This window comes from Pygocentrus nattereri, chromosome 19, assembly GCF_015220715.1.
Source record: "Pygocentrus nattereri isolate fPygNat1 chromosome 19, fPygNat1.pri, whole genome shotgun sequence".
NCBI lineage: Eukaryota > Metazoa > Chordata > Actinopteri > Characiformes > Serrasalmidae > Pygocentrus > Pygocentrus nattereri.
Window position 1 is genome coordinate 16,407,703 of NC_051229.1, and position 13,852 is coordinate 16,421,554.

General features: G+C 39.4%; 1 protein-coding gene and 1 long non-coding RNA gene across 3 annotated transcripts in view; one reads left to right on the forward strand and one right to left on the reverse strand.

Moving 5' to 3' along the window:
- The first annotated feature begins 1,763 nt into the window (after window positions 1–1,763).
- LOC108427185 overlaps window positions 1,764–13,852 on the forward strand; it is a 29,451-nt gene continuing 17,362 nt past the window's right edge. Inside the window, exons 1-2 of the long non-coding RNA XR_001857834.2 lie at window positions 1,764–2,174; window positions 2,480–2,716. This is a non-coding gene — a long non-coding RNA (uncharacterized LOC108427185). The remainder of the gene's footprint in view (window positions 2,175–2,479; window positions 2,717–13,852) is intronic.
- On the reverse strand, window positions 6,582–9,479 carry nmrk2 (nicotinamide riboside kinase 2). Of its 2 annotated transcripts, XM_017697156.2 has the most exons (8): window positions 9,305–9,479; window positions 9,122–9,212; window positions 8,166–8,214; window positions 7,638–7,812; window positions 7,484–7,555; window positions 7,159–7,265; window positions 6,977–7,062; window positions 6,582–6,882 (listed from the first exon to the last, which is right to left on the reverse strand). In XM_017697156.2, the coding sequence occupies exons 1-7, from the start codon at window positions 9,328–9,330 to the stop codon at window positions 6,977–6,979; spliced, it is 606 nt and encodes a 201-aa protein (XP_017552645.1). In that variant the 5' UTR covers window positions 9,331–9,479; the 3' UTR covers window positions 6,582–6,882. The 2 variants fall into 2 exon arrangements, with proteins under 2 accessions (XP_017552645.1, XP_037403644.1); XM_037547747.1 differs by lacking the exon at window positions 8,166–8,214 and having other exon boundaries at window positions 9,305–9,474.

Genomic DNA, 13,852 nt, shown 5'->3' on the forward strand with positions numbered 1-13,852 from the left:
TCATGTACTCGGAAAAAAGGCAGAGAGAGGGAATTTGTTTTATTCTGTCTGTTTGTGCGTAAAACAGGGAATGTGAACATTTCCAGAGTGTGGCTAATGACTCTGGCAGATCTGACTATGACAGCTTAACTAAAAGGAGAGAACCAGAAGGACACACAGACAGAAGAGCACTCTGAAACAGTTTGGCATCCCTCCACTACACCGTCCACTAACCTGAGTGACCACGTGTGAGCAGCGGGACGACAGCACCAGCGTCTCAGTTTACTATAATTCCCTGTATCCATAGACCCCTGGATCTGCTGCCTTTATCTAAGGGGGAACATTACCTACCAAATGCTAAACTGAACAAGTGAGTTTTCAGCCTAGTTTTAAAGATTGAGACTGTGTCTGAGTCCCGAACAGTTTCTGGAAGATCATTCCAGAGTTTGGACGCTTTATAAGAGAAAGCTCTTCCCCCAGCTGCAGCCTTATGAATTCTAGGAACTATTAATAAGCCAGCACTCTGGGATCTGAGTGGTCGTGATGGCTTGTAATAGGAAATTAGGTCTTTCAGGTACTCAGGAGTGAACCCATGTAGGGCTTTATAAGTCAATAAAAGAATTTTATAATTAATACGGAATTTAACAGGCAGCCAATGAAGTGATGATATCACTGAACTGATATGATCAAATTTTCTAGTTTTAGTGAGGACCCTGGCTGCAGCATTTTGGACTAGTTGAAGTTTCCTTAGATTCCTGCTCGTGCATCCTGACAGTAGTGCGTTCCAGTAGTCTAGCCTGGAAGTAATAAAGGCATGTACTAGTGTTTCTGCATCACGCAGGGATAGGGAATTTCTTATCTTGGCAATGTTGCGAAGCTGTAGAAAAGCTGTCCTAGTGATGCTGCTTATGTGTTGATCTAATGATAAATCTGAATCAATTATGATGCCAAGATTTTTTTATGCTGAGCCAGGTGTAACTGGAAAGTCAGCGAGATTTAAAATTAAATCTGGTAGTTTATTTCTTGCCAATTTTGGACCCAGAAGGAGAACCTCTGTTTTGTTACTGTTTAGTAGGAGGAACTTCCATAACATCCAGCATTTCATGTCTTTTACACAGTCCTCTATTTTCTTTCATCTGTATTTGTCATCAGGCTTGGCTGATATGTACAGCTGCGCATCGTCTGCGTAACAATGAAAGTTAATGCCATGATTACTTATAATTTATAATCATGGCGGTGAGACACATGTTGGGTGCTGTAAGACAAAATAGCACCTCTAAACGCTGTAAAACTTTTTTTATCATTACCAACAATATATATAAAAACTCAGAAGACGTGCAGACTCACTGGTCATTTGGGACAGTAAATAAAATGGCCATGCTTGTGTTTGTGACACCTGGTTCCTATCACAACCACTGTAAAGATATTAGAGTTTCTCTACAATAAACCATTTCACATCAAACACTCTGAATGGCCCTGTTTTCACCTTAATGATTATACAGAAATTTTGGGTCACACTAAATTTGGATGGTGCCCAGTAAATGATCTACAGATACTTATGTTATTAACCACCTTTCTGGTGATAGTTGATTATCAACAACATTAAAGTTGGGGTTAAGTCTAGGAGTAGGTGTAGGTTTGGTCTTGAGATTAGGATTAGGGTTAGCCTTAGAGTTAGGGTTAGGTTTAATGGAATCTTTTACACACAACTTCAAGTTCAGTTGCATTTAATAGATATTTAGTTGAATGTTAAAGATTAACTGAACACTCAACTGGACCAAATAAAGTGTTACCACATTTTTAAAAAAAATCAATGGGATACTAAACTGCTTGAGAACTTTGAAGGCCTATGAAACGCTGTGGTTCGGAGGAAAACCCCTGCAGGAGTGACCTCTGTGTGTCCAGGCCGCAGAGCATGTGCTTCAAAATACCTCAAGTGTCCTTATACGCCAGAAATATCACCTGCCAAGTGGTGGAGGGGCTGTTCAGGGGGGATGACTGGGTCACACTTGCAAGCCAAATAGGGCAAGAACTCCGCGAGCATGTGGTGTGTAAAATGAAGCTGCAAGCTGATCCTCTCCCAGAATAGACCCAAGAGCGCCTCCTCCGTTTGGCGGTATAAGAGCGGCGAGTCCGTGGGAACCGTTTGGCTCAAGACACCTTCGCCAGGACAATAACATACAGTTTAGGCGCCAGTAAGTATATAACATTACATTGAGTGTTTGATTGTGCATCTGAAAGGTGAAAATAAGAGTAAAAGCAAATCACAAGCAAAGGTGTTGCTGCCTCGACGTTTATAGTAATAAAAAGTTTGTAAAGTTGTTGGAAATAAAAAAAGTGATCACAGTGTCTTGACCGCGTTGGTCCATGTTGTGCTCCTAAACCACTTTTGCTGTTAAATAAAAGTTGTTACAATAAAAAAGAGAAATGTTCCCCGTTTGCTGCTCCCGACCTCGAGCTAACGTTTCTACACTTTGGAATTATTTCATTTTATGAATAGGTATCCTGAGCTGCACTGATCTTTGCCTCTTGGGCGATTTAAACGAAGATGGTCTTTATCGGTTTGAGCCCAAGATTTCCCAAAAGGAATATACCTCGCCCTCTTTTGTCTTTACACCTGAAGCCACGTAGAGAGAAACACTATCCTTCAAGGAGTTTCCATCTAAATGGTAGCGACCTAAGGGGCCGAAGGTCACCTTTACTTTCCTTCTGATCATGTGGGGGACCGTTGTGTCAGGTGAGAAAAATGCTGTAATGTTGCTCAAAGGACCTGCTCAGGACCGCGGGGAAAGTTCTACAGGCGGGATTTTTCCTTTTCACACCTGTTTTCAGATAAACCCGCCCTCCTGCATGCGGATTGGATAATGGGATTTGGCCACTGGCGCTAGGATTGGCTGAATAAAAAAAGTTCACTTCCTGGACTGGGATTGGCTACTCTTAAGTAGTCCGCATACAGGCCAATCGTTGCGCAGGGGGCGGGGTTTTCCGGAATACGGGTGGGAAAAAGTCGCGTCGTGCGTTATGAACAGTTTACCGTGAAGCGGGTTTGAACTGTAGTGTGAACGGTTTGCCAGAGATAATAATGTGTTACCTTTGCTGGTTACTAGACACATAAGCCTAGCCGATTTACTAAAAATATCGCGAGAAGTTAGCGTATCGTATGATTGCGCGCGAATGCGATAGCCGAAAGTCGAGTCACGTGCTCACACCGCCTTACTACCGCAAGTCTGATCGATTATCAGGTTTTATGTTTGCGTTTGCTCGTTGAGGGGCGAAATGTGCACGTGACCGTGTCCACTCGTGATCCCGAAGAATTAACTGGAACGTGTGACCCAAATTCCTTAGGAAGTGCTCAAACAGGTCACAGGAGGCCTTTTAATCTGTTACCTTGAAATGTCAGAGTGCCCATCTCTGTGTCTCTCTTTCTCTTTTCATATACATTTATACAACCCAACATTCACATATTAAACTGAGGACAAACAAGACAAGACATGGCATTTAAGCTGAAAAGCTTTAACACAACTATGGATTTACTACATTTCTTATGAATTTACTGATGTAGAGAATCACTTGTGTGTGTACAAAGGTCATACACAAAGGTCTTTTTCATCTTATATATTTTATAGCTATAATTATGATCATTTTTATTATAAAGCACTCATCAGGTTTAATAATGGGTCAACCCAGAGATCAACCCAACGTAAGTAGGAAAGCACACATTAGAAAAAAATGAGTGGATTCTGTGGCCCCTTTGTTGAGCTGACCTGAAGGTTACTATTGGAATGGATTTATGACATATTAGCTGCCTAATAAAATGAATGTCAGGTTTCTTTTCTACTATAGTCAGTGCACGTCTCTCTGGCCCTCCCAAACAGTGGTTGCACATGGCATCCACTGTAGATTAATGGAAGGCAATGCAGCACTTCACCATAATTACTGTAAACACTGGATCATCTTCAGTTTTAGCATATGTGGGTGTTAGCACTCTACAGAGTAAGCTCAAAGTCACTCTTGTGTTTTTAAATTATTTCTGGTGATCTGTTGGCAGTGTTTTCTTTTCAGCTGGCTTTACTGGCAAGACTGCTTTACATGCAACGTTACCAAAGCAAGTACAAGGCGTTAGGCCTGATTAAAATAGTACAAGGTGTCACAAAAGGGGCGGCTAAGAAAATAAGCTACTTGGCTTGGTTAAGAAAATTACCTAGGTTACACAAAGCATGTCCAGATTATTACTGTTAAAACCTGCTCAAGACTGTACATGCCCACTATGCAATACTATTATTAGCCTAAAGATTGTGTGAATGGGAAGTTCCCATGTTGGGACTCTGAAAAAGAAACAGTCATGCGACATATGTGGGAAATGTCCCCTCACACATTTTCAGCTGCGCATACAAGTGCTCCTGCTGTTGTCCATCTATGCCAGTTATGAGGGATTGTGACAAGTCTTCAGCTCATACCAAGATCCTCCCATGCAGCAGTTTCTGAGAATCCAAGTAGAGATGGCAAACTAGTAGTGTTAGTTTCTTCTGAATGGAACTGTGATGGACTTGGAAATCATTTATCATCTCAGGCCTGTGAATTTGGCCCACAAGGGTGAGGCGAAGGCAACGTCCCCTACCCCAAACTGGTCGTCACCAGACATAGAGCTGGGCAATATGACAATAGTTATCATTATTGTGATGACTTATTTGACAATAAATCACAATATGCTTTGCTTATTTGTGGATATTGTCAATAATGTCACTTCTCAACTTCATGTTTGATTAAAAAGAGTGCATTTTTAGTCATGTGTAATGGGATTTAGTGCAGCACAGTGTGTGAAATGTTGAATACAAGTGACTGGATTACCACTCATCTCTAATCATACGGTCCACATTTTTGCTCAGTTCCAACTCCCAACACATAAGGATAAAATAAAAATGTAGGCCTTCTGGGTGCCCATTGGAAAGAACAGTTACCCAAATGATTCAATGTATTCCAACATTAAAAATTACAAGGTAAAATAGATAAAAATTTTATTTAACAAGTAATTTGTCCTCTATTATTTTAGTAGATGATATGTCCACTTTATCACTAAAGTGCTTTATCACATTATAGAGACTGAAAAATAGGGCAAAACAGGATCTACCTTCTTAAAAATAAAAGTGCCAAAAAGGCTCTTGGAAGCCTAGAAGAGGACAGTTCTTGAACCCCTTACCAAGTCATAGGCCCGCCGGCGGGCCCAAAGTTTTATTACATCCTTCTATAACCTAAGCAATGCGCAATTATTTTGCACTGAAGTCCCTGTAGTTAATGACTAATAAGCCTTAATATGTTATAAGTCTGGAGCGTTATACGGTTAAAGAACTGTTTTTGAAAGATAGATTTGCAAAGTTTAAAGAACCTCCACATAATGTAAAGGTTTTGTCTCAATTAAAGTTGGTCAAAGCCAAGAACCTTTATATTTCAGAGTGCCCTCTTTTTCCACTTTGTAGTGAACTTTGTAGGTACTTTGTAGTGAACTATGATGTGGGCAAAAATGCCAGTCTGCTGCTCACCTTTCCCCAAGGCTCTAGCCAGGGGTGATGATGGAAGGTCTTGTGAGGAGGTTGGTGGGTGCAATGTGTGAGAGGGCAAAGATATTTTGAGAGCTCATTCCAACTATACTCCCTTGACGCTGTTGGCCCTAAATATAAACTCTCTCACTGCCACCCACTCCCAAGGTAGGCAAGTCAGCTCTTCTGACCACTAAAAGATAAGACTTATCTTCAGGGTTGGCACAGATCACTTCACTTTGAGCTCAAAGCTTGCTATTGCACCCGCAATTGAGAAGCACAAGTGCGTAATGAGTACAGTTTATGAAGCTGTATGCTTTCTGTATAAGAATGAATAAGATTTTGATTTGATTTAACCTGTATGTTTGCCCACTGTACTAAGTGATAAGATACATTCAGGATGTTTTACATTAGGAGTTAAGAACTGTACTATAGCTATGCGATATCATCTTTGTTTTCTTAATGGATTACCTATTACTTGTGTTTGTAACTTGGGAGTTAGTCATAACCTGCTGGCCTGTAATAATGTACTATTCTGTATCGGCTGTTGTCTAGATTCAACATCATTGCTAATCTCAAAGTCACTTAACTTAATGGAAGCAAGGTCAAGGCTTCCTTAGTAAACAATAGTACTACATGCTCTGAAGGCATGCCAGTGGAAACACACTTCCTGAAGTATTTTTCTCATGTATTTCATGTTCATTGTGCAGTTGAAGGGTCTTCTATGACCTACAGGTATAAAGATTGCACATGCATTACTGGATTCAAGACTTTATCAGCATTACTATTACTATTATCATTAGGACTTTACATCAGTCATACCTGAATGACCTATTTAGTTCTAATAGCAGTAAAATTGGCACTTAGCTTATGGCAGCATGTGTATATGTTGGGAAAAAATGGGGGTTTTAACTCAAAAAAGTTAGTGTTTAGAATTCAGAATTATTTTAACTGCAAACAGTAATTTTTTAGGGTTAAAGCAGCTTAAACACTAACTTTAAGACATTTGTTTTATAGTGAATTGTGTTCATTGTGTCCACATATCAACAATAAAAACACAACGCAGAGTGAATTTAAATGAGAATAAGTCTTGCAATGAGGATAAGTCTTTCAGCACAATAACACAGTTGACCATATGTCAGTAGCCATCATGTTATACAGCCATCCAGCTCTACGCCATTTTTTATATAAAAGAAAAGCCACATACATATAAGGCGATATAAAATTCCAGGCTTTGGCCACTGGCTCAAAAATAAGTTATTTTTTTTCATATTTACAAAATTGATTCCATGGCAGAAGGTGCTATCACTTAAATTATTATAATTATTTACAGTTCTATACACAGGCATCTTCAGGTGTTTTGGAGCCGCTGAAAAAGAAGAAAGAGAAAGTAAGCATTAAAGAACTGATACTTAAAATGGTCTTAGAATAAAGAAAGAATGAATCAGGAAGGAGAGCTTCACCTATAAGCTATTCAGCAGGGTGTTCTGGATGTCCTCATAAACCTGGTTGTAGATATCTTCTTTGGATTTCATTCCATCCAGATATTCTGCAAGCCAAAAAAGAAACTTTAGCCTCTGGTGATTCTTCAAACAGTCATAAATGTCCTCATGAAAATCCCAATAATTTTGTGCTAGCCACTTACGGATAATTCTGCAGTTGAGCTCCATCTCTTTCCTGTGTTTCAAGTACATGGGCCACACATGGCCGTCAAACAGACCAGGAGGGTCAGGAACTGTGTAGGTTCTTGTGCTATGGGGATAAAACAGGGAGAAATGAGTAAGAGTACCAGACCCATTCAAAAGGGTACCATCCTGTATGCGTGGAGAACTTTCATCTGTGGATACTGGCTCTAGACTCTGTTAGCTTAGTCTATCATAAAATGATTTGGGATTGGGAGAATCACAGCTCATAATTTAGTCCAGGGCTTAATCTATCACAAAGTCACTGAAAATGAATACATATTTTACCTTCTTCTTCTTTTGCACTCCTCATATGGAATGGTGACATAGTAGCACTTGTCAAAGATCTCAATCAGAGGTCTGCAAAAAAAAAATGTGTTAAAGTGATTCTGGAGTTTGCCATGTTTCATATCAAAATAAAAAACGAAAAATCCAAACCTACTGGTAATTATAGAGCAGAAATCCCTCGACAAGAAGTATATGGATTTGCTGCTCCGGATCTGACCCATCAACCAAGGGTGACAGGGTCACACCGTGAGAGCGAGCAAATTTCACCGGGTTCTCGATCCAGCCTTTGACAGTGTTCACCATGGCTTCCATGTCCAGAGCTGTGATCACTGCACAAGGGTAACAGAAAAAAACATGCCACATCTCACAAAACAGGATAATAGCGCTATGGATATAATGCAGTTTTTTCCTTCTCTATACTTTTTTTCTTTTTTTTTTCTTTTTTTTATACTAGATAATAGATGTTAATAATTAAATGTTATAAATATTTAAATAATATAAATATAAATAATATATTTTATAATATAAATATTTATTTATGGACAAATTAAATTACTATTTTTTTAGGTTTTAGGTGTCAAAATCGAAAAATGAAAAACTGCAAAGGCAAAATCGAAATGGTCATGGAAAGATGAGGAATACATTACTGTCGTTTTTTCCTACAGCCGAAAGCCACTCTTACCATCCCACTGTCTAAAGCCGTCCTCCCCGACCTCTATTTGATCTTGGGGCTGCAATAACAGTGACCAATAAAACATTGCTGCAGATCGCTCACGCAGTGCTGATCCCACCTGGACATATAATGCCAAGCCCTCAGGCTAAAATATGGCTGTTGTTCTTCGTCAATCAATCAGCCATATGGGTGCAACTTTGATCAACTGAACCTCAGTTAGACAATTAGGCCTCGAGATGCCAAGTGAATTTACTAGAGTGGAATGAGTTGGTATGCAGATTTGCTCGGTCGTTTGGTTAGGACTGAAATGGTTTCAAGGTTATAAAATGGCATTTTAAACCATGGTTCAGAATTCACTGATTAAGTGAATTAGGCCACTAATGACAGTGATCTGCTGACTGTTGAGGTATGAGAAAAGGAGCTTGAGCGATCAGTAATGTGTATTTGGCTGTGCTGCTGGAGTGTGGATATTGGAGTAAAGTGGTGAATGAATGGATGGCCATGAGAATACAATTAGTGAAATTATACTTAAGAAACACGCAAATGAATGTCAGCTACCTCTAAATCCCTGTTTCATCTGAGGTTAGTCAGAGGTAGCTATAAACATTCATTTCATGTCTCTTTGAGGTTGGCTGTCCAGGAGAACATCAGCATAGGAGTGTAAGAACTACATGCCATGGACAACATGGACAACACACCCACAAACACAACACATTAAACCCTATATAACTGACTTTATCTGTATTAAGCCTTAAGAGTGCTGTTGCTATTCTATGTTCTATACCTATATAGTACTATTACACTGTGTGTGGTTTACAGTCATGGTAGTCTTACTGTTAGCCTTAACTGCTACAATATTAGCTTACAGAGTCTTTAAAACTAAGCTAAGCTGGCAGAATTTCTTTCCAGACTGGTCACATTCAGTGTCAAATCAATACAAAATAAAAGGTGGACTATTTTAATACCTTGAAAAAGTCGTCTTGATGTACCACACAACAATTTGGTAGTATCTTCTCAAGCCTTTTCGTCAAAGTGGTTTTCCCACCGTTGGTCACACTGCAAACAGTACAAAAGACAACATCATTTCACAGAATTATCTCGTCTTATTTCAGTAGCTTCTCACTTTGTGTGAATGTGTGCTGACTTACCCTCCGATTCCGATGATGAACTTCATTTTATATTTCTTTCTTTTGGTCTAACGTCGGCACAAAAAATAATCAACTTACTCGCCAGTAAAAGAAACGCTTGGGAATGCTTTTTCACGCCTTCTCTCCTCTTGGCCTCCTCCCTTTCTTACCCTCCTCCTTACTATTTCATTGATGGACTTGACTTTCCTGAATTTATAGTGGAGTCCTCTGACGCGAGCCAGTCACCGGTTCGCGCACGCGCAGCCCTCGTCGATGGCGCCCCTTTCCCCATAACCAATCATGGTCTGCTGCGCGTCAGCCTCGTCCAATCACACGGCTGAATGGGCACGAGGGCAATATGGCCAGGTCTGCACCTGTCGTCCCTCGTCCGTCGCCACGTGTCTGGAGCTGTAAAGTGAGGTGGGGTGTGGGGGGACGGGGACGTGGTGGAGGGGTCGTAATGATACGCGGCTTCTGACCTGTGTGAAGCGACTGTGGAAATAGACTTAAAAAGGGGGAGGAAATGGACAGAAGTGGTGCTGTTCTAGTCTATAAATGATTTCATATCACTTTCCTGGTAATGAGAGATTTATAATTATGATCGCCCCGAGGTGGCCGTGTATGACGTATGACGCCAAAGGCAGAGTAGGTCTGCTTCTTTTGAAGTGAGATGAAATGTAAACGATTATTTTTAAGTTTGAAATGGAAAATTTTAAATAAGCAGTGGACCATGCTGATCAATGAATGACTGATGCCCTAAAGGAAGCTTGTGACTCGGGTTTGTTTAACATGACTCATACCAGGTGGAAAATATAATGGGAATCTTATATATACACTCACACACACACAGTACACAGTACACAGTACGAATGTTTTAGGCATCTAAATTTTTAAACAATTTACATCAACAGTGAGTTACAATATACATTACAATAAAGTCATATTCATAATTCAAATAAACACAAAAACAATAAAAAGTAACAAGTAACAATTTCTTGGGTCCATATTTTCATATTTTTCGTATACGTATACGTATATATATATATATATATATATGTGTGTGTGTGTGTGTGTGTGTGTGTGTGTGTGTGTGTGTGTATATCTTGTGATAAACTCTATGCTGTAAGATTCTAAGACTCCTGTAGAAATTCTTATATTATTTCTATAAGCACCTTCTTCATTCATCCCAACATTTGAATGTGTGGCTTTGTCATACCCCCCTATTTTCAATACCAAACAAACTGTGGTAAAGTGGTTGAGTGTTGTATTTTCTGTTGTCATATAATAAGGTGTTTAAGATAACACCAGATAACAACAAACCACTAGGAAAGAAGGTTAGCAACAATAATCAGACTACAAAGCCACAGGTTTAATGACAGGTTATTGCTCCAAATTTGAAAATATCTCCCCACAAGTAGCACAAAGGTCAATTATAATGGATGCTTGACCACATGCCTTTGGGGCTAGTCTGTAAAAGCTGTGCTTGGTCTTGGCCGGGGCCTCAGTCTGTCATGCCTCTCTTCTACATTGCGTCTCTGTATCGCTTTACTCTGTCTGAGCTGCCGCTTGTCTCTTCTCCAATGTACCACATGTAATAATTGAATCACGATATCAACAAATGTTGATATAAGTGAAGTTTCCTCAGGTTTGAAAGAAAAGGCTTTACTTTTAGTAAATGGTCATTAATCATTAATGGTCTTTTGCTGGTCTTATGTCAGTCGACTATAAGCATGGAAGCCGCTGTCATAGCAGCCATACTGCTTGGAAATGTTATAGCTGATATAATTTTAGTAATGTAGACCACTGTGAAAATGTATATCTGTCCATTCTATAAAAAAGTCTGCTCAACGCACATGGTACAGATTTAACCCTTGAGCTGCAGCCTTAATATACAGTTATTAATCTTAGCATGTATTAATGAGTAGCAACTATATATTATTCATAATCTACTGAGAAATTAATATATAAGTTGTGTAGTTTATTATAAATGAGGAATTTAATTGTAGGCCCCAAATACACACCCTTGCACGTTAACTGCTTAAACTCTAGCTTTATCATTCCTTTAGTAATGATAAAGCTAGTAAAGTGTCTGTATCAAACTTTAGTAAAGTGTCCATATCATGAGTAATCAAAGTATCCATGTGTTGAAAAAAACTTTGATATAGTATGAAAACATTATTATAGTTTTTAAATGTACTATTCACTGCTCAGTCCAAACTGTCTATATGGAAAAACAGCCTATTGAAACAGTGTTTTTGTGATGCCATAAAAACCTACAGACCTCCTTAAGTTATAAGGAGTTTGACAAGCCAACTTAAAAATGAACAAAACTTATATTACAAGGTTTTGATATAATAGTGATAACATGTATTGGTTAATCACACACTTGCTCTGCTAATTGAAGCCTTTCTAATTCCTCAACGTGCGTGGCTTACACATTGAGGAGGAATTTTCACGAGTGAGGATTCAAACGTTCCATGCCTAGGCAGATCCCAGTGGACCAGGCCAAGCTCTATATTTGTCACCTTGTGTGTGTGTGTTTATGTGTGTGTGTGTGTGTGAGAGAGAAAGGTGCCACTGCGTCACAGATGCTTCTGATGCAACCAACTGGAATACTAGCATTGCTTGCAGACATGTGATCTGTCCAGACTGGTCATGCTCAAGTAAGAAGTGACAGACGTTAGTGTCAAAGTGAGGCCATTTTAACGAACCACTGCGTCTCTTGATCTTAATTAAATCAACATATTCTTAAGGCCTTCTGGCTGGCAGAAGAGCCATTAGCATTAGCACATTGCTTTCTTCGTGGCAAAATGATTGTAGCTGTTTATGACCCTTTATTTTCAGGTCATTTGTAAACATCAGAGGTTTTATTAGCAAGGAAAGGTGACCTCATGCCTATGCTATGACAAATGAGGCTTTGATAATGCGCTTGCTTTCATTTATTGCACCAACTAGATGTGCGGAATTTGTGCGGAATCTTAAACTTAAGAAACTGTTTCCGTCTGTTAAATGGCTAAGGCCTACCCGCATTTTATTACACACTTCAATAACCTACGAATAGCTCTATAAGTCCCTGTACTTACTGAATAATAAGCATTGGTATGTAATAAGCCTGGGAGTTTAAGAGGTTAAAATGTGCCAAAAAGGGTTATTTGGAGCATGTTTTAAACAGGAGAACCCATTTGAGTCCCTTAAAGTGGACAAGCTAGAGTTTTATATAGATAGATAGATAGATAGAAAGATGGATAGCTAGCTAGCTAGCTAGCTAGATAGAAAGAAAGAAAGAAAGAAAGAAAGAAAGAAAGACAGAAAGAAAGAAAGAACGTTAATGATCCTGGAGGGAAATTGCAGTTTTTCAGTAGCAAGACATATAATTACAAATAAACTTACATATACTATGCAGAAAAAGACACTCCTGACGTCGTACAACCACTGGAAATCCCTGTGGTGTCAACCAATCCTGACTGCTAGCCTAATCACTGATCTATAAGCTAATAGCTAACATTGGTTTAACTCTTACCATGATTACTGAATTGAATTGTAAAGAAAACAAAGGTTCTCTCTTTATTTTAGCACAAAATGAACACCAGAGACAGGTTTTAACCAGAGAAAAAATCTAAACTGATGTAAAGCATCTAAATAGCTAGGTAACTACCTTACTAACTTTAGCTTCCAGCTTGTTGTTCTCCACATAATTTCTGTCGCTTGAGTGGTCAGTTATCCTTTGTCTTTAAGGGTGTAGGGTAAAATATAGTTAATCTTCCAGTGTATTAAGGTGAGGACTGCTATGACAAATGATTGTTGTTATTATGATGGCACCATCTTTTCGTAGAAAGATGGCCATCACAATGTCATGCTTTTTCACCAGAGCAGAACAGTGCTGTATACAGAAAACAGCACAGATGAGAAGGGCAATAACATTGTTTGGGTTTTGTTATGGTTTTGCTAATGACATGTCCTGTGGAGTTGCACCAACAGTTACAAGCTGCAGGATTCTAGAGCACAGTGGCACTATAGCACATGGCATTCTGTTTTTATTCACCTGTGGACTTATTTATGAGGCGTCCCTAGGCTGAGTACATACCATATTGAGTTATGAGTGCTACGTGTTACATATGCATGTTATTTGGCTGATACTTTGGTCTATTAGCCACCTACAGGGACCATCCCCAGGAGTAAATTGATGTTAGGCGTCGCTCTCAAGGGCACAATGACCACCATCAACCTAGACTCATCCATGATTAGCCCTCACCATGGTTTACTTCTCGACCTGTAGCCTTCTGACACTTTTGCTAACTTAGTTGATTAACCGAATGCTACAGTGCAATAAATTACATTCACATGTGATTTGGCTTATACTGTGGTCTGTTAGCTACCACCAGTCTCCATTATCTACATAAACTGCCAATCTCAGGGTGACCCAGACTGGAAGCCTGCAAGCATGTGCCTGTCTTGTTTGACAACATGTGTTGGAGAGTGACTTTGAACATGTTTGCCAACATCTACTTTGAGAATGAACGTAAGTGAACTGATGGTGTTTACACTGACTGTTCATCAAAAAGGTCAGCA